The sequence below is a fragment of the Jaculus jaculus genome, chromosome 1, assembly GCF_020740685.1.
Source record: "Jaculus jaculus isolate mJacJac1 chromosome 1, mJacJac1.mat.Y.cur, whole genome shotgun sequence".
Classification (NCBI taxonomy): domain Eukaryota; kingdom Metazoa; phylum Chordata; class Mammalia; order Rodentia; family Dipodidae; genus Jaculus; species Jaculus jaculus.
In genome coordinates, this window is record NC_059102.1 from 106,093,516 (window position 1) to 106,114,703 (window position 21,188).

The window sequence follows — 21,188 nt, forward strand, 5'->3', positions numbered from 1 at the left end:
GCAGAACTTGGCAAGAAAAGCCACAAGACAGGGCAAAGGACTCTGAACCCCTGGGAGTGACCAGGAAGACCTCAGTTTGGCACTCTCAGGAGTGGGGTGGCTAGTCTGCCCAAGCTCCTGGAATAGCACACGGACTCTGGCTGAGGAAGGCAGCTGGAATACCAGCTGCTCCAAGGACTACTCCTTGAGCCCTCACAGAGGCACACAAGTCCATGATCCCACCTTGAGCAGCATGAGACAGATCCTGCAGTCAGGGTCCAGCTCTGTGACCCCCCAACAACCCTGGCCCTAAAAATGGGGTGAGCACTCTGGAGGAAAGTTCTGATCCACACAGTGGGGCTCACAAGTCTTGCCCAGTCTGCTTAGCAGGCACACATCGAAGGTCTCATCAAGACTCCATGTAAAAGACTTTACAAAAAAAAGAATGCTGGGCTGGAGAGATGGCTTTGTGGTTAGGGCACTTGTCTGTGAAGCCTAAGGACCCAGGTTTGATTCCCTAGAACCCACACAAGCCAGATGTACATGGTGGCACATGTGTCTGGAGTTTGTTTGCAGTGGCTGGAGGCCTTGGCACACCCATTCTCTCTCTCTCTCTCTGCTACATAAATAAATAATAAAATAAAATGAGTGACTGCTACCATGCATAGGTAAGGAAGTCTTCTGTCATCACTGTTGAGTTGCTGTTGCTGTTATCAATTGTGTTTACTAGGACCATAGACTTGGAAACTGAGGTCTTAAAAAGATCAGATGGGCTGGAAAGATGACTTAGTGGTTAAGGTGCTTGCCTGAGAAGCCTAAGGACCCAGGTTCAACTTCCCTGAACCCACGTAAGCCAGATGCACAGGTGCATACAAGGTGGCGTATGCATCTGGAGTTCTTTTGCAATGGCTAAGGCCGTGACAAGCTAATTCATTCTCTCTCTCTCTCTCTAAAAACAAAAAAGAGTTGCTCAACAAGGCAGAAGTGGGACTTATGCCAAGCTTCCCTAAGCCCAAGGCCAGTAGATGATCTTTATTCCCCACCAGGCTGTTCAATGCAAGTAGCAGGAAGTGTTCCCCTCCCCCCCCCATACACACCCAAGCCACTATGATACAGAGACGCAGACTCAGGCAGTTGACTTGCTAGCAAATGGAAGAGATGGTCAGTCTCCATGGCCAGCAGCTCAGGGACACCTTTTAGGCACTGCTGCCATGCCACCTTGAGGTTCACAGGGCTGGGCATTCGTCCAGCAGACAGCAAACAGGAGAGCATTTCAAGAAACCAGTACCCTTGATGCACTGCCTTCCCTGGACACGGGCCCTTGCTCAAGCTGTCGTTTGTCCATAGTGATTGGGAATGGGATGCAAGGGTATGTCATTCATAGTCCAGTGCCCACGTGTGCCGGGCGGCCCCGCGGCCTCACCTTCCATCTCTCCTCATTACGGCATGCTACGGGGAGGTGAAGCCGATTAACCAGAAAACACTGAGTCAGTCATTATCCCACCACTGCCAGCTCGCCTGCTGGCCCTGCCTCAAATTGCATACGCGCAGGCCAGCTCCAGGCCGCAGCCTCCTGAAGGGCATTGCTGGGAACAAGTCCCCACACAGCTGGCAGTTCGGGTCTCCTCCTCACCAGGCCCCAGCCCCACCTGAGCTCGTCCCTGTCCTTCAGACCCCATGACATTCCCTCCCCAGTACTATTGCTGTTGAAGGCCCCGCCAGAGGCCAAACCCTTGTCTCTCGTTCACTCGGCAGGACCCGTAGAACCATCTCTCTTGTCCATGGTCCCCGACACTATGTCACATAGCCCCCGGGAGACTGCGCAGCGCTAACCCTTGCTTCATGACTCCATCCCTGTGTACAAGGCGCTGCAGCGGCCACAGCCCACATGCAGAGAATTTGCTGCACGAATAAGATTCTGAGCTGAGTGAATGGACACGCAGGCAGCCTCGGGTGAACCCCCGTGATGAAGCGCCAGTCTTGGGCCCCTCTTCCCAGGCATCCTAAGCAAATGAAGGGAGACCCTGCTTCGGGGCTCCTGGGAGAATCGTATGAAATGCACAGGGGCTCGCTGACACCCGATGTCTGCCGTGGTCACCCTGGCTTCATGGACGTGCCATTTGTGTGGGGAAGCTAGGTGAAGCACAGAGCGCTAGACCCTCCCCTTATTCTCTCACTTACTCCGTCCTCTCTCTGGGTTTCTAACAAACAAGGCAGTTGAACCTATGCCTCCTCTTTCCCTTCTAGTCCTGCAACTGTGCCGTGCTATCAATAGGTAGAAGGTAGATTTTTCTCCTGAAGAACATTCTGGAGGGACAGGCCAGCCTCACCTGGGATGTTTCCTCATTGAGGGTCCCTCTCTCCTGTGTCAGAGGAAGTGTGACTGCCGCCACCTCTCAGAAGCACTGGAGCGACGGGGAGAAGCCGCTCGTGAAGGAAGCAGAATCTTTTCCCTGAAGCCCAGGCAGGTGGGGTCATGCCTGGCTCGCTCAGCGTCGGCGCACAACTCCATCAGTCCCAGAAGACGTGTCATTCGGTGTATAAGAGAACGACCCACATCCTCCCACAGTCTACAAGACCAGGCCCGTCTCCCCAGCATCATCTCCTCTCTTTCCCCTTCCGGTCCCTCTCCTTGCCTCAAGGGGGTCTCTGCCCTCGCAGTTCGCTCTGCTAGGCACATTGACCCGAAACACATGTCCCTTGACGTGTTCCCCAGCACCCACAGAGTAAGTATGTTTCTACTGTGGCCTCCAGGCTGCCTTAACCTCTGCTCGGCCCTAGGCTCTCAGAGGCCTCAGACGTCTCTCCTGCTCCAAGCTCATGTGAAATCCACAAGCCTTTACGTAAGTCTTGTGAGCTGTGATTGGCCTACAGCCCTGTGGGCTTCCGGAGGGTGGACCCAAGCCTGTCTGTTCACTGACCGCCCCCGCTGACTGGCTCTGTGACCTGCGTCTGCGAGGCAGTTGTCAGTGTTTGCTGAGTGAATACGTGACTTGTTGGATGGCCTAGGTTGGATGGCAGCGGCCCAGGGAGGGTGTAGCACAGAATGAGCATCCAGAAACAGCATAACCCAGAATTGAAGGTACGTTAGAGGTACTACTTGGGCCCTGAGACTCTCTTCCTGGAGAGTTGTCTGGTCCCATCTGTACAAACACAGGCAGCGAGTCTCTGCTGGCCCAGGGACAGCAGGCTGGCTGCTCAGCCAAGTGACTGTTGGGAGTCCCTTCCCTTTCTCCCACTACCAGGTGGGACTTGTCCAACGAGACACATCTCTAGTCCCTTGGATTTGGCCTCCCGCAGCATGGCAGTGTCCTGCTGGGGGCTGACAGAGCCATGGGCGCTGGCGCCATCGTCACACTGTTCGTGGCTGTGTAGTGAATCCATGCAGTGGGTCGATATTTGTACCACGATCCCGACTGACGGGATGACAAGACCACCTCCAATGGCCCCGAAGACCATCACACCCCCCCACCCCCGTCCCCAGAGCCCTGGCAAAAGGATTCAGCAATTGCGGAGCTGCCCAACAAGTCACATGGCCCCCAATGGCCAGGGCAAGAGGCCTCAGAAACCCCAAGCCAAGTCGGCCTGGGGCCGCGGGATATTGTGAGCAAGCAAGCTTGGCCAAGAACCGTGGAAAGCTCACCCTGGGTAGAACGTGGTGTGCTCTTGTGCCCACCCTGCCACGTGCCTCTCCCCCCAGGAAACTGATTCAGGCCCGCCCCGTGGTGGCAGGTGTGCTGGACAGGAATCGTGGGACCTACCTGCTCTGGCTTGATGGGCTCCGTGGTGGTGAAGATGTCTGAGTAGTGCTGCCTCTCAAACACACGGTCCAGTACCTCCAACTGCTGCTGCGTGAAAAGGTCCCCTCGCATCTGCTTGCGGAGGAAATCTCTGCCCGGAAGTGAGTGGCCATTTGGCACTGGAGACTCCTGGATACCTTTGATGAGCATGAAAAAGGAAGGGTGAGTGGAGGCTCTACAGCCACTGTGGAAGATAAGCCAGACTGAGGCCAGAAAGCAGGTGTGAGAGACCCTCCAGGCCAGCTTCTCCCTGAGAGCAGAACCAGCAGGGGTTCTGGTAGGAGACTGCCTGGTCAAGGTCGCCTGGTAGCTACTGCAAGGCCAGCCTCCCATAGCCACATGCAAGGCGCTTTTTGTTGTTTGTTTGTTTTTGGAGGCTGGGTCTTGCTCTAGCCCAGGTTGACCTGGAACCCACTCTGTAGTCCCAGAGTCCCAGGCCGGCCTCAAACTCACAGTGATCCTCCTACCTCTGCCTCTCAAGTGCTGGAATTAAAGGTGGGCACCACCACGCCTGGCTGCCAGGCACTTTTTATAGGTGTCATCTCATTTAATACAGTGACACCCAGTGCATGTTATAGTCTGGATATGGTTTATCCCAAGGGTTCATATGGTGGAAGCTCAGTCCTCAGTGTTACTGTTAAAGACAGGACCAAGGGTTGGAGAGATGGCTTAGTGGTTAAGGCGCTTGCCTGCAAAGCCAAAGGAACCACGTTCAATTCTCCCAGGACCCACATAAGCCAGATGCACAAGGTTGCGCAGGCGTCTGGAATTTGTATGCAGCAGCTGGAGGCCTTGGCATGCTCATTCTCTTTCTATCTGCCTCTTTCTCTCTCTCTCTCTCTCTCTCAAATAAATAAATAAAATATTTTTTGTGGGTTTTTGAGGTAGGGTCTCACTCTAGCCCAAGCTGACCTGGAATTTACTATGTTTTTTAAAAATTATTTGTATTTATTTATTTGAGAGCGACAGACAGAGAGAGAAAGAGGGAGACAGAGAGAGAATGGGCATGCCAGGGCCTCCAGCCACTGCAAATGAACTCCAGACGCATGCGCCCCCTTGTGCATCTGGCTAACGTGGGTCCCGGAGAGTCGAGCCTCGAACCGGGGTCCTCAGGCTTCACAGGCAAGCGCTTAACCGTTAAGCCATCTCTCTAGCCCTGGAATTTACTCTGTAGTCTCAGGGCAGCCTCGAACTCACAGTGATCCTCCTACTTCTGCCTCTTAAGTGCTGGGATTAAAGGCCTGAGCCACCACACCCGGTTTATACATATATATATAAACTATATATATATGAACTATATATATGTGTATGTGTATGTATGTGTATGTATGTATATATATATATATGTATGTATGTATATGTATATATAGTTTATATATATATTTGGTTTTGCAAGGTAGGGTTTCACTCTAGTCAAGGCTGACCTGGATTTACTATGTAGTCTCAAGGTAGCCTCAAACTCATGGTGATCCTCCTACCTCTGCCTCCTGAGTGCTGGGATTAAAGGTATGCGTCACCTCGCCTGGCTTAAAATATTTTTTAAAGAAAATGAAAAAAAAAATAGAGCTGGAGAGATGGCTTAGTGGTTAAGGCACTTGCCTGCAAAGCCAAAGGGCCTTGGTTCTATTCCCCAGGACCCACATAAGCCAGATGCACAAGGTGGCACGTGCATCTGGGCAGCTCTCTTTCTCTCTCTCCCTTCCTGTCTCAAATAAATAACATAAAATAAAATAAAAATAAATGAAAAAATACAACAACTAGAGGGAGATCACAGAATTGGTCCCCTCCCTCTTTCTCCTTCCCTCTTTCTCTCCCTCCCTCTCCCCTCCTGCTCTACTGTCCTCTCTCCTCTCTCTCTCTGTCACACACGTGTGTAACCAATTCTACGAGTCTTCAGCAGAGTTGGGGCAATGCCAGCACTGCAGCCTTTAACTTCCAGGACTGTGCATTAGATAAACCTCTTTAGAGACTTACCTGACCTGATGTATTTCACTATACTAACAAAAAATGAACTAAAAATGAGATGTTATTATTTTCCCTACTTCGCAAATCAAAACTTGAGACCCAGAGAAATGAAATGGCTTGTTTGCCAGAGGGTCTGAGTTCGGGATGACTCCCCCCAGTGCCGACCCCGATCCTCAGACCTTCCCTGGAGGTGGTCTCTCCTAGAGCGCGTGTCCTCACCTCGCACATGCGCCGTGGTATTTTGTGACCCGTCAAGCAAACACCACTCTGGGAAGTGTTCAGGGAGACAGATACTCTCCCAAAATCTGATAGGAGTGGTCACACACCGGTGGCAGACAATGTGACAGAATCTCAGAATCGCAAGTAAATATTCCCTTTGACAAAGTGATTGCACATCTGGGAATTTAGTTCACGGACAGACTTGCACATATGCTGCAACTATGTGATGTGTGCACCAGACTTCTGCAGCAAATGCTTAAAGCAACCCAAGTTTATTTATAGGAGATTGTCTAAATAAGCTATGGCACACTTGCATAGGAGAAAGGGAGGAGGACTCCCTCTGGAAAGCAGGATGCGGAGTTCTCCGAGACATGTCGTTTTGTGGAAAATGGACAAGGAGCAGCATTCTAACGTAACGCACAGTGTTTTGTGTAAAAAGAAGACTATATTACATGTTCTTACATATATTCAGATATAGTTACATAGTCTTATTTTCTACTACATAGAATATAATCAAAATGTTATATGTAACATTATATATGGACATGATTGATACACTAGAAACAGTTAAAACACAAAGAATGGGCTGGAGAGGTGGCTTAATGGTTAAGTGCTTGCCTGTGAAGCCTAAGGACCCTGGTTCGAGGCTCGGTTCCCCAGGTCCCACGTTAGCCAGATGCACAAGGGGGCGCATGCATCTGGAGTTGGTTTGCAGAGGCTGGAAGCCCTGGCGCGCCCATTCTCTATCTGTCTCTTTCTCTGTCTGTCTGTAACTCTCAAATAAAAAATAAACAAAAAAAAATGCTTTAAACACAAAGAATAATAGCAGAGTGAGAATGCAGAGGGAGAAATCCTGCCACAAATGAGGTGAAGAGTTGAGGACCACCCAACCTGGAAGATGTCCTCTGACCTCCACATGCACGCTGTAACATTCTTTCTTTCCCTTTCTCTCTCTATCTCTCTCTCTCACACACACACATAAATAAATAATAAAATTAAAATTAAAAAAGATTAAATCCTCTGCGTTCTGCAGTGCTAACTCACAGTCAGTTTCTGGGGCTGATGCTTATATTTCAAAGAAAATACTATGAATTTTCAATAAAATAAAATGGGGGTAAACTGTCTTTCATCAGTCTTGGGTTTGACCTGTTCAAGATGAAGGCAAGCATGAGGGTAAGAGTTGCCTGCAAGGAAATGGCCTCAGGCGACCCTCATTGCCCAGGGTTCTCTAGGACCAACTGTCCCTGAAGGATTGACGGGAGGCACTGCAGAAATGCAGGCTGAAGGGGAGCATCTGCCTGCACTGTCAGGAAGTCACAAGGGCACCAGCAAGGATCAGCCCTCCTATTGAGAGGCGCCCTTGTCCAGCCTACCACCCCAAGCAGCACACAGCTGCCCTGGATATCATCCATCATGTCGAAACCCCACCCTTGTGAGCAACAAGGCCAAACTAAGGAGCAGTGAGCCCTGGGGTAGAATCTCGGGGCCTCAGCCACAAGTCAGTGCTCCAACAACTACAATGCAGAGCTTGAGATTGGGACAGATACCAGCCTTGGGTATTCACCCGAGTGCTGGTCTTCAAAGTCCCCAGCAGGCCCAGAGCACCCACCATGCTTTGCAGGAAGAAACTTCAGAGGTTCCAAGCCACCCGAGAGTTAATATTACATCATTTTATTATTATTATTTTTAGAGAGAGAGAGAAACAGAGAGAGGGAGAGAATTGGTGGCCAGGGCCTCAGCCAATGCAATCAAACTCCAGACACTTGTGTCACCTAGTGGGCATGTGCAACCTTGCGCACTTGCCTCACCTTTGTGCGTCTGGCTAACGTCAGATCTGGAGAGCCGAACATGGATCCTTAGGCTTCGCAGACAAGTGCCTTAGCCGCTAAACCATCTCTCCAGCCCCCATCATTTAAAAAAAAATTTTGTTCATTTTTATTTATGTATTTGAGAGTGGCAGAGAGAGGGAGAAAGAGGCAGAGAGAAAGAATGGGTGCACCAGGGCCTCCAGCCACTGCAAACAAACTCCAGACGCGTGCGCCCCCTTGTACATCTGGCTAACATGGGTCTTGGGGAATCAAGCCTCGAACTGTGGTCTTTAGGCTTCACAGGCAAGTACTTAACCACCATCTCTCCAGCCCCACTACATCATTTTGTTTTGTTTTGCTTTTGTTTTCCAAGGTAGGGTCTCTTCTAGCCCAGACTGACCTGGAATTCACTATGCAGTCTCCGGGTGGCCTTGAACTCATGGCAATCCTTCTACCTCTGCCTCCCAAGTGATGAGATTAAAGGCGTGCACCACCACACCCGGCCCAATTATATCCATTTTTATGAGTCTTCTGGGCTGGAGAGATGACTTAGCCATTAAGATGTTTGCCTGCAAAGCCAAAGGACCCAGGTTCGATTCCCCAGGACCCATGTAAGCCAAATGCACAAGGTATCACATGCATCTGGAGTTCATTTGTAGTGGCTGGAACCCATTCTCTCCCCCCCCCCACCTCTCTCTCTCTCCTGCCTCTCCCTCTTTCTCTTTCTCTCAAATAAATAACTAAAATATTTAAGAGACCTTCCTGTCTACTTATTGCCTTTTAACTCTACTGCCTGCATCTTTCCTGAAAACTCTGAGTGAAGCCAGTTTCCCACTTCCCAGGAAGGCCTCCACTCTCTCCCCTCTAGTCCCCCAGGGATGCTCCAGCAGCAGACCCAACTCTGCAGGCCAGGAGGCTTCTCCCAGCCATCCAGGCCTTCTCAGAGATGTCCTCAGGTGCTGCCCCTCTCCCGTGGACAAGCAGAGACTTATCTCCACTGAGGAAGCTCAGAAAAGCTTAATTCTGCATTCCTGTGAACAGGGTCACCAAGAAGGGTCCAGGACAGAGTAAAAGCTTAGCGCATGAGGACAACTCAAGTGCATGGAGAAGGTGTTTGGATGCCCTCCACCTGAGGATACCACATGCACTCAGATAGAAGCATCCTGGCTGGGACCAGCCCCACCTCTGAAAGAGGACTGGCCTCATCCTGTTACAGCTTCTGAAAGTCAGCCTTGGCCCCTATGGGCGGAGCTCATAAGAACACCAGGCAGCCTTGGTGATCCTGACACTCCCCTGGGGGCTGTGGCCTGGGAAGAGGCTGCCTCTGCAGCACGGGCCCTGGTGACAAGTGAGTGCTCTCTCTGCTCTCACCTGAAGGCCACACTCCATCCAGCTGCTTATAATCCTTGCTTTACAGAAGGAAAAGCAACCTCTGTCCTGTCTCCATCTGCATGTATGTATGTGTATGATGTGTGTGAATATGGGCCTGTGTGTGCCATGGCATACACGTGGAGGTCAGAGGACAATTTTCAGGAATCAGTCGTAAGTCTTCTACAGCATTTGGAGACAGAGTCTCTCTCTCTCTCCTTCTCTCTGTCTCTCTCTTTCAAGGTTGTTATTGATGTTCACTGCTGTGCTTGCCAGGTTAGCTCATCCATGAGTTTCTGGAAAATCCTGCAGTCTCCACCTCCAATCTCTCCATCAGCTTGCTAGGATTATGGAAACCCACTATGGCTTCTACCTTCTACGTGGGGCTGGGGATCTGAACTTGGGTACTCAACTCTATGTGGGGCAGGGGATCTGAACTTGGGTACTCAACTCTATGTGGGGCAGGGGATCTGAACTTGGGTACTCAACTCTATGTGAGGCAGGGGATCTGAACTTGGGTACTCAACTCTATGTAGGGCAGGGTATCTGAACTTGGGTACTCAACTCTATGTAGGGCTGGGGATCTGAACTTGGGTACTCAACTCTATGTGGGGCTGGGGATCTGAACTTGGGTACTCAACTCTATGTGGGGCAGGGGATCTGAACTTGGGTACTCAACTCTATGTGGGGCTGGGGATCTGAACTTGGGTACTCAACTCTATGTGGGGCAGGGGATCTGAACTTGGGTACTCAACTCTATGTGGGGCTGGGGATCTGAACTTGGGTACTCAACTTTATGTGGGGCTGGGGATCTGAACTTGGGTACTCAGACTTGAGCAGCACATGCTTTACCCCTGAGCCATCTCCTCAGCCCCTGTCCTATCTCTTTGTACCGGAGATGACTCAAGTCTGACATTTCCTTAAGAAGGCTTTGGATTGCTGGGTGTGGCGGCACATGCCTATAACCACTAAGGAGCCTATGGCAGGAACATGAGAAGTTCCAGGCTAGGCTGGCCTAGACAGAAAGATTCCGTGTCACCCAAACAAATACACTAACAACATACAAATAAGGAGAATAAAGATGATGACTTAGATAAGATACCCCTAAACACATAATTATGTAATCAATTTTAAATACTGACAGGATGTTTGTTCTATACAAGGTAATATTAAAAATTAACACTATATGGCTGGAGAGATGGCTTTGTGGTTAAGGCACTTGCCTGTGAAGCTTAAGGACCCAGGCTCAATTCCCTAGTCCCCACATAAGCCAGATGCACAAGGGGTTGCATGTGTCTGGAGTTCGTTTGCAGTGGCTGGAGGCCCTGGCATCCCCATTTTCTCTCTCTATCTGCCTCTCTCTCTCTCTCTCTCTCTCTCTCTCTCCCTCTCAAATAAATAAATTAAGCCTCTTTCTCTCTGTCTCCCAAATAAACAAGTGAATAAAATATTGTTTTTTTAAAAAAAAAAGGAAAGAAACAGAGAGAGCAAAAGGAAACCCCTAGAGGCTTGGAGGCCACAGAAGACATGACTCTTGCTAAGGGAGCTCTGGGGCGCTCCTGGACGTCAGCACCAGGGGAGCAATCACCCTGCACATTCCTGCTCCAGGGCCTGAATGGTTCACTTCATTAGGTCAGGCCATGCTTCCCAGAATCAGCTCCCAACCTGTTCTTTGGAAGAGACCAGGTACAGGTGCCAGCCAAGATGGGATTTGCATATGCAGGTGTTTGGCACTGCAGGCCACAGCAGCGTGGTAGCCACAGATGATCAGATGGACCCAGAAGCAACACAAACCACTCCTCCTTGACGTTCCATATTCCGGGACAGACACGACCTGCAAACACACCAAACACACATGCCTCTCTGCCTAGGATGCTGCCCTCCGGCCCCAGTGCTGCCCCTTCCTGTTCTTACTGCTCTGACCAGCTCTCCTGAGCTGGGGAGCAAGACTCCTGAGCCTTCATGCCCACACCGAGCTATGCACCATTGTGGTGGTTTCACTGGATGTCCCTCATACACTCAGGTGTTTTATGAAAGCCTGAAATGTGGGTCTGTACCTGCCTGTCTTGAGGAGGTGTCATTGGGGGCAGGGGCAGATCCCAGGATCCAGCCCAAAGGTGTGTTTGGGGGCAGATCTGAATTCCAGCCCAAAGGTATGCGATAGAGATGTGAGCTTTCCCTGGATCTGTACATTGAAATAAATCCCCTTCCTTCCCAAAACTGTCTGGTTTGGATGTTCATCTCAGCAACATGGAGCTGTCCAAACCAATCCCCTGCAGGGGAAAGACTGCAAGCAATTCACCTTCCATGCTGCCATAGGACATATGTGTGCAAGAAATAATGCCCGTGAGTCTCGCCTTCCCTCCACACATCTGCTCTGCAGGGTCCTACTCATGCGCGTCCGTTCACTATTCTCTCACCCGAGCTTAGTGGGTGCTGATTTGAGGGACACAGCCATGAGCAAGAGCTGACACAGCTCTTGTCTTCCTAGAGTCACATCTGGTGGAGGAGGCAAGCATTAATTGGAAAGCAATCAGGTCAGGTCAAGGTGCAAGTCTCATCCAAGATAAGCGTTCTAACAAAAAGGTGCGGGGGGGGGGGGGGTGCTGGAGAGATGGCTCAGTGGTTAAAGGTGTGTGCATACAAATCCTGATGGCCTCGGTTCTGACTCCTCAGCACCTATGGAAGCCAGATTCACAGGGTGGTGCATGCATCTGGAGTTGGTTTGCAGTGGAAAGAGGCGCTGGCACACCCATATTCTCTCCCCCCCACACACACCCGCTTAAATAAATAATTAATTTTTTTTAAAGAAAGGTGCAAGAGACATGCTAGCCTGCCTCTGGATGATACACACAGTGGGTGTACTGTTGGATATGAGCCACACGAAGAGATAGCTGTGCTCAGAGGCAGCTATAGAAATGAATACCAAACACCATCCTGGGCACGAGGGCAGGTCTGAACCCCGAGGTCTGTGGTGTCAGCTTCTATAGCGTTTCTCAGCTGCATTGCAAAGATGTGTCTGACTTAATTGGAGACGATGGTCTTGGAGACAGCCTACAGAAATGCCCGGACCCATTTTATTCCAGGGGGAAAAATCCAGACTCACAAAGTGATGGTATGCTTAAATATATGGATAGACACGGGCAAAAAGTACAAAGGTATACAGGGGGCATGGTATCTTTAAATCTTTTTTTCTACTCCAAATCAAATAATATGTAATAGACCCAGTGCTGGGCTTAGTCAACCATGGCTCGTAGAATTAACATTCTGGAAGCTAGCTTCAGGGTAGCAAGGGGCAGGAAGCCCCGTCTCAGGGAGCAAAGAAATGCTGGCTTTAAATTTCAGGTTAAACCAATGTTATTCACAACCCAGCTTTGAAGCTAAAAGCTTTATACAATCGGGTCTGGTCACGCAAAGAGGGAGGAAGCAAAATAGCCTGAGATTCCCATCTATCCCAAGAAAGCTGCCTCTTGTGTGTCTTAAAAGATCATAAAGCCATGGTGATTTCTTCAGAGCGCAGAAGGTTCAGGGGGGGTTGCATTTTTCTTGGAGGGTTTTGGCTTGTTTCTTTGAAAATTATCACACACTTTATGTTTGGAGATGCTTGCTGGGTATAAAAAGATGAAAACAGGAATCTCCAAAATCCCTTTGGGCGTCATGGCCTTTGGGATTAAACATCAGATGGACACTAAGGAGGCCCAGGGAAAGAGGCTAGAACCACTGGGCCAGCCTGTTGCTTTTCTCAAAGTCCTGCTTCTCCACAGAGCCATGGCCAACAGCAGGCTCTAACAGAGCCACCTCCACCGTTACAGCGTCTCAGCTCCTCAGCGGGGCAGCCACTGGCAGAGCCCAGCAGGAAGTGTTGGGAACCAGCAGACCTACATTCTAGCCCCAGCTCTGTCTTTACTTGCTGTGTGAGCCTGAAAAAGCACCTCTCCAATTCTGGGCTTAACAGGCCCATCAGTAAACTAAGGATGTTGAGTGAATCATTGCTAGCCAGGTGTGGTGGTACACGCCTGTAATCCTAGCTTCGGGAGTCTGAGAGGGGTCCTAGGCCAGCCTAGGATTCAGATTGAGACCTTGTCTTGAAAGCAACACAATAATGACAACAACAATTTTTTTTTTTCCAGCTAAGGTTTCGCTCTAGCCTAGGCTTAACTGGAATTCACTATGTAGTCTCAGGCTGGCCTCAAACTCATGGCGATCCTCTTACATCAGCCTCCCAAGTGTTGGGATTAAAGGAGTGTGCCACCACACCAGGCCCCCAAATTTTATTTTTAACTCTCTCCTTCACTGAGCTAGATTTTGTCTACTAAATAATATTATTTCCCATTTGTTTGGATGATCATGATCGACCCTCTCTACACCCCTCCCAATATCCATTGAATCCCTAAATGATTGCTTAAGTCAACCAAGGGAGCCTATTGTCTTTGCCAATGCTTGGTTTAGGCATGAGTATGTATGTAAGGAGAGGAAGCATGTGTGTGTGTGTGTGTGTGTGTGTGTGTGTGTGTGTGTGTGTGTTGTTGTTGGAGATACAACGCAAGGGAAGCACTTCTACCACTGATCTAGGACACCCAGTCCTGAAATCTGTCTTTTCTTCCCTGGCACACATGAATGCTGAATCTTTTTACAACCGTGACCATACTTCTCAGAATTCATTACTATGCTTATGCCACACCCCATCCTTCCCCAGGCCCAGGGTCCTCCCCAGGTCAGGCTGGTCTGCCACTTCCTACTACATTGCCCAAGAAGGTTGAGCTAGGGTGATGGGAAGACATGAACAACATCTAGGGCATCTCCACCTTAGGACAAGTGAGTCCAGACAGCTTGAAGTTGGTCTCCACAGCACAGGTGGCTGCAGTATGCAAATCTTTTTCTTTTAATATTTGTTTATTTATTAGAGCAGGGAGGACAGAATGGGTGTACCAGGGCCTCTAAGCCACTGCAAACAAACTCCAGACACATGCACCACCATGTGCATCTATCTGGCTTATGTGGATTCTGGGGAATCAAACCTGGGTCCTTGGGCTTTGCCAGCAAGTGCCATAACCGCTAAGCCATCTCTCCAGCCAATTTTAAAAGCAAACTAGCTTGGTATGGCAACATGAACCTGTAACCCCAGCACTGTGGAGGTGGAAGGAGGAAGATCAGGAGTTAAAGGCCTGTCTCAAAGAACCAAACATAAATAAGTAAATGCAACCTATATAAAACAGAGAGACCAACCCAAATCAGATCATGCTAATTTGCAACTTACAGGAAGTGTTTGAGATGCAAGTTTTAAGAATACTGCTTCAGGCAAAAGCAACTCCGGAATTTCTCCACAGGAGAGGCCAGACATGACCATGGGCTATAAAGATGGGAAGGGCAGGGAATTTGTTGTGGCGCCACATTAGCAAAGTTCCCTACGCTAGACTTATAGAGCACCGTCTGTCCTGGCTGAGAACACGGAGGACCGGCAGGGATAATGGAGACACAGGTTCCCCAGCCTCCCCCGCCACCTCCCTGGCTGGAGCTCTGTTCGGCATCAGGCACCTAGCCAAGTTATTTCCTCACCCTCTCATTTCTTTGATCCTCAGTGTATCTGTGTGAAATATGTAGTATTCTTGTCCCATTTTGATCCTCAGTGTGCCTATGTGGAATATGTAATATTCTTATCCCATCCTGTAGATGGAAGAACTGAGGTTCAGAAAGTATGCCTTTGCTACACTCAGTTGGAAGCTTGGATTTGTCCCTAGGTCCTGTCTGCAGTGGTTTCTTCACGCGTCTTCCTTCCTCGTGCCAGCTTCTAAGGCAAAAACCCTCAGTGCCATCATCTGCGGGCTGGGAACCACAGTCTGCCGGGCAAGCCCGGGGGCTTGGGTCAGGATGGAATGGGATTAGCTCCCTGACATGCTCATCGTGGCACCTACTGCCATCACCGTTTTCACGGGGAAGACCTCTCCAAGCTTCCCCTGGGACCAAATCCAAGATCCTGACCTCTACAATCTGTGCCAACGTTCAGGTCACTGCTCTGTCCTCCACAATGTCCAGCAGGCTGTCCAGCGCTCTAGCATGCCTCTGCCACTGTGCCTTCTGGTCTCTGGGCTGCTTCCCGGCGCCCACTGCTCATCACAGCTCAGCCTCAATGCAGCCTCCTTCCAGAGCCTGTCTCCAGGGCCAAAGGCTAAAAAAGCCTCCCTCTCTTGGGGTCGCTGTCAGGACACTGCACAGTCTACCACTCTGGCCTGGTGTTTACACCTTACCACTCCTCCCATGAGCCATCTGGTTTACTGGAAGTTCTTATTTGATAATCAAGGAAACTGAGAGGGAACTCGTTCAAGGTCACACATCCAATATACAGTGGGGCACCTCCAGGCGTCTTACCATGCATGGGAATGGAGCTGAGCACTGTGAGACATGTGGTTCTCCACACTAGGGAGGCCTGGGTACCCCACACTCAGGTAAGCCAGGTTCATATCCTCCCTCTGTCCCTTACTGACCCATGATATTTGAGCAACTTCATGTGTATGTGTTGGGGAGGTACTGGGAATTGAACCCAGAACCTGTGTATTCTAAGCAAGCACTCTACCATTGAGTTATATCCCCTTTCATGTTGAAATAGGGTCTTGCTAAATTGTACAGGGTGACCTTCAATTTATTCTGTAGCCCAGGCAGGTCTTGATTTGCCATCCCCCGTCACAGCCTCCTGAGTACTGAGAATTGCAGGTCTGTGCCACCAGGTCCAACCTGAGCAACTTTAACCTCTCTAACCCTCAATTTTCTTATGTGAAAAACGTTACAGTCATGGTTCCTGGGGTTGGTGAAAGGGCTGAATGAGAATCAATACTTGGCATAGTATCTGGTGCTCAGTAGGCGCATCCAAAACAAGCAGTTTCTGTGTTCGCGCCTGCTTGCTCTCCTCGCTGACAGTATGAGCTGTCTGAGGGCAGAGGCGATGGGTGACCACTGCCGTTGGTCAGTGTTTGTTGACTGAGTGAATAATGTAGGAAGATACAAGGGGCCACAGAGCCATGTGCTTCAGAACTCTGCAGTGGCCCAGTCTCCACCACAAGAGAACTCAGCCCAGAAAAGCCATCCATTGTATCAGAGATCCTGGGGGAGGAGGGAGAAACAACTAAGAGCTTACGTTCCACCTACTTCTGATCTGAAGCACTTCATAACAGGTTGGCTCACAGAATGATAAGCTACCCGGATGCAGCTGAGCCCCAGGCTTCCCGGAGTTCATATCAGAAGGCAAAAATAGCCAGCGGCCTGTTGCTCAGCCTAATGACAACAAATGCTGCTAGTCCTCCGACTGATTCGGAGGTTCTCTTCGCTGTATGGCTCTGTTTGGGGGGACCTGAGGGGGACTCAGGACTGATGAATAAATTGGAAGGGGTCTAGTGTAGGGACCATCCAAGCCAAGACTGGAGGAATAGGGACAAGGTGACCATCCAGGCAAAGGCACAAGATTCCAGGCACAGGCAATCAGACACAGCTGACGACTATTTCTAGGGCATCTATGGTGGACCAGGCCTCTCTCAAAGGAGCAGGGTGGCAGGGCTAGAAATGTCCCATAGAGTGACTGGAGTGCTGAGTAACATCTCGGTCACACCTTCCAAGGCTCAGGGTCTAATGCGGAAGAGGTGGCAGAAAGAATGTAAAAGCCAAAGGAAGGGTAGGACTCCTTACTACGTGCTCCCTCCAGACACAAAATGGCCTGGATATCCATGACCTCACCGTGCCTGACACTACCTACACAAGACCATCATAACAGGAAGAAAAGACCATGACATCAAAATAAAAGAGAGACTGATTGAGATGGGGAGGGGGTACGATGGAGAATGGAATTTCAAAGGGGAAAGTGAGGCGGAAGGGAGGGTATTGCCATGGGATATTTTTTTATAATCATGGAAAATGTTAATAAAAATTGAGAAAAAAATAAAAGAAATGTCCCATAGCAGCCCAGCCCCAAATCAATGTTCCAGGTGATTTTACACATCCTGCCCCCAACTAGGGTCACAAACTGAGGAAAAAAATCGAAGTGGCATAGAGGCAAATCCCACCGGAACTGCCCATGATTTGGCCGTTAGTTTCACTCAATTTTTCTGCTCCGAGAAGGAAAACGTGAAATTGTAAAATTGGCAAATACATTCAGGTTCGACCCGAGGGAATCTGGTTCTGCTATGAGCTACCCAGTGAGTCAGAGGTGATGGTGACGGAAAGGCCCCAAGGGCCTGAAGACCCTCCTCCCGCTCACACCCAAAGATGATGGGAGAAGGCCAAGGTATTTGTCTGAGGCCAGACAACAGAGCCAAAGAGTGCCGCGCCTGGCCACGGGGCCCCTGGTGCCTGTTGTAAGCCTCCCAGGTCCATGCATTCCTGAGCACCATGTTGGGTGTCTGGCCCTGTCCTTGCTCCAGAGCTTGACAAATTCAAGTCTTAACTCCAGCCCTGGGGTAGAAGATGCACACATTGTAGTCCTTGGAGAAGGGCTGACACCATCTGGGGTTGGCTGGTGGTGGTCTACTGTATTGAGAGCTTCCTCTCTGGGAAGCCCTGTTGCCAACACTTGACCTATTGAACCCTTGCAAAACAAAATTCAGGATGTTGGGCTGGCTTATCAGCTAAGGCACATGTCTGCAAAGCCTAAGGACCTAGATTAGAGTCCCCAGTACCCCTGTAAGCCAGATGTACATGATGGTGCATGAGTTTGGAGTTCATTGGCAGTGGCTAGAAGCTCTGGAGTGCTCATTCTCTCTCTCTCTCCCCCCCCCCTTTCTTTCTCCCACTTTTGAATGAAGAAATAAAAATATTTTGGGCTGCAGAGATGGCTTAGCAGTTAAGGCGCTTGCCCGCAAAGCTAAAGGACCTCAGTTCGACTCCCCAGGACCCATGTAAGCCAGATGCACAAGGGAGCGCACACACCTGAAGTTCTTTTGCAGTGGCTGGAGGCCCTGGCGTGCCCATTCTCTCTCTCTCTCTCTCTCTCTCTCTCTCTCTCTCTCTCTCTCAAATAAATAAATTAAATTAAATAAAAAAAGATTAAAATAGTTTTTAAAAATTGCAGCCTGGATCTTAAGGAAGAGTAGGAAGAAGTTAGCAGAAGGAACAGACACACAGGAATTACATTCCAACCCAAGACAGGGACAGGGAAGAGGAGGCGTGCTCGCAGCCGGAGGGGAAACCGTGCAGAGCCAGAGCACATAGGAAAGGCTGGCGCGGGGCAGACTCTAGGTCAGTAGAGTTAGATGCAGGGTGGGTTGGGGAGCAAAGTGCGCAAAGCTTCCCTTCCTGTCCAGCCGCCTGGCAGTGTCTCTCACTCCCCGCAACCTAGAATGCATTCTGATGTGCAAACACTGCACAAATGCATTATTAAAACTTTCATGCAGGGCGTGGTGGCACAAGCCTTTAATCCCAGCACTCAGGAGGCAGAGGTAGGAGGATACCTGTGAGTTTGAGGCCACCCTGAGACTACATAGTGAATTCCAGGACAGCCTGGGCTAGACTGAGACCCTCCCTTGAGAAACCAAAAAAGAAGAAAAGAAAAAGAAAACTGTCATGGTGTTGGTTGGAAGAGATGGACAACACGATTTTGCATGTCAAAGCATCACAGTGACCTCAGAGAACAGGCAAAAAGGAAGTGATACCTTGTGCATCGCCACAGGACAAGTCTGTTCTCTCTAATCCACACTGTCCACGTCCATTACTTCCTCCTTTGGTCCCTAATGACTCCACCTTACAGAGATATGCACACTAATTAGGAGAAATGTTAACCACCCTAGTGAAAATATTCCAAAGCAAGTGAAATATTACTAGGGGCAAAGGGTGATTTGTTTCTGTGAACTGTGCTTTTTCACTGAGAGCAAAGAATGCTAAAGGCTTTGTTTAAATTATCCTTGGAAGGACTTCGGCATGCTTCTCCTTCAGCTTTGTACACACAGCACTCCATCTCCCATTCCCACACTGTTCAGAAATAAATGAGGGCTGGAAAAAAATCATACATACTCTGATATTTTTGCATTGCCCCCCATTTGAGTTTTTAAATTACTGTCTTTATATTTTTCCCCAAGGATAATATACAAAAAAAAAAGGTTCATATTTTGAAGTGTTATCTATCTGATCATTGCACAAATGTTTTCAGGAGAAATCACTACATTTCTCCCAAGATGGGTATGGGTTTTGTCATAGATCAAAGTGAGAGGAAAAAAAAGATAAATCATCAGAGATCCAAAAATACTTTCCATTTGGAGAAAGATATCAGGCCATTTCGATGGGGCTGATGGAATCCCCGTTCTGTCTCCATTACTTGCCATAGGCAGCCCCAGCCAGGAGCCAACTGCTGAGATGACATTCCCCATAAGATGGTCCCAATATATATATAAATATAAATATATATATATATATATATGATCTTCAACCTCTATTGATTGACCAATTTCACAAGCAAAGACTGGTGAAATGAAGCTGAAATGAACATCATGCTTTAACTCATTGAACCTATCAGGCCTGAGTTAATCTCACTGTCCACTGTCTCTGATAGAATTCAATTGATCAATCATGTTTCGGTGATAGTACCATTTCACTGGCTTATTGCTTCTTCATTTCAGAGCTTGACCTGTTAGATATACTCGGACTAGCTCAACTCCTCTTGGATACACAGAGATCAGCCTCTGCCTGCCAACGTATGTCATCTCCTGTCCCAGCTGAAAAGAACTCCAGAGGCTTTTGTGTGTATTCGGGGTATGTTTTTCAACCAAACATGCGCACAAAAAGGGTGGATTTATGATGGCCAGCGATTGCAAATGACAAGAGGGACCCTTCTTTCTGCGTGGGAGCCTCTTTATTTCCTGTCTATGTGAGTTAGTTGACTTGTTTGGGCTCTGTATTTAGCTGGAGTGTATTTTGTTTCATTAGATAGGCAAGTGTGTATGACTAGGGAAAAGGCCCACCAGAAAATTATAAAAATAGCAATCTCGATCCCTCAAGCATATTCACACTGAGTATCACACATTCACCTGCGTATCTGATTCTCACGATGACCTCAGGTCATGTGCAACCACCTAGCGTTCCCATTTTACAGATGGAAATGGCCCAGAGACATGGAGATAGCCTGCCCAAGGCCATACAGCACGGTTATCAAGCCAGATGACACCAGGAGCTCCGCCACATCCACCCCTCGGTGCCGCTTTCCATGGAGGCTACCCTTTGGACAATTTCAGAATGACCAAACTGTTTCCGGCAAAATTGTTCTGTCCCTGACTACTTGGAAGAAAGAAACACCTTTGAACTTTAGTTTGGATCATTTCAGAGCTTAGTATGGATTCCAAGGTCATCTCCAACTTCCTGTAGAACTTGGAAGCCAAGTCCCCTACACACTGCACCCTCACAGGAGTCATACCTGAATCCTAGGCCCTCGACTCAGCACTTGCCCTCTTTCTCTAAGAGTTCCCCTAGTTTGTACCAAGCCACTGGGCTCTACCAACAGAGAGAACTCCACTGTCCACTGTCAACATGACCCAGCATGCTCTTATGGCTCCTTCACTACATGTAATTTCATTCTCCTCGAGCTGAAACCATGCTTTGAGCAATCAGGAGGAAGAAGTGTGCAAGGTTGGCTGCCTGGGGGAGGTGGCTCTGGCAGGCACAGGCTGAGCCCAGCGAGAGGGTCTCTGAGGAGGACCAGGCATTGGCAGTTTGCAAAGAAGCTTTGTGTCGCTCAAAGCGTGAAGTCTGCAGGCTCCAGACAGGAGCAGGGAGAAGTCATAAATAAAGCCAGCGCCTCTGGGGATGGCGGGGGAGCCACTGCTGCAGCCAGCCCCAGGGCTGGGACCTGGGGGATTGTAGATCATGCTGGGGCAGGGGCTTCGGGACACCCACCGAACCACCACTGCCTCCAAAAAAATGACAGCCCACTTCTGGGCAGCCTCAAAGCCCATAACCCAGATTCTCCGGCCTCCCTCTCAAAGAGTTCGCCCCTGATCTGATCATATTGATAGATTCACAGTTATTCCAAACACACCATCATGGTGTGATGTGGCTACAGGGCGAAGGCTGTGCTGGAGGG

At 49.4% G+C, this 21,188-nt stretch overlaps 1 protein-coding gene across 3 annotated transcripts in view; it reads right to left on the minus strand.

Annotated features, from left to right (window-relative positions):
• Pax5 (paired box 5) overlaps window positions 1-21,188 on the minus strand; it is a 224,607-nt gene that overhangs the window by 152,084 nt on the left and 51,335 nt on the right. For 2 of the 3 annotated variants that reach the window (XM_045142336.1, XM_004658314.2), the window contains exon 6: window positions 3,741-3,916. In XM_045142336.1, coding sequence (XP_044998271.1) covers window positions 3,741-3,916 — 176 coding nt within the window. Of the gene's footprint in view, window positions 1-3,740; window positions 3,917-7,962; window positions 8,017-21,188 lie in introns of all 3 variants that reach the window. The other variant, XM_045142335.1, reaches the window with a different exon arrangement.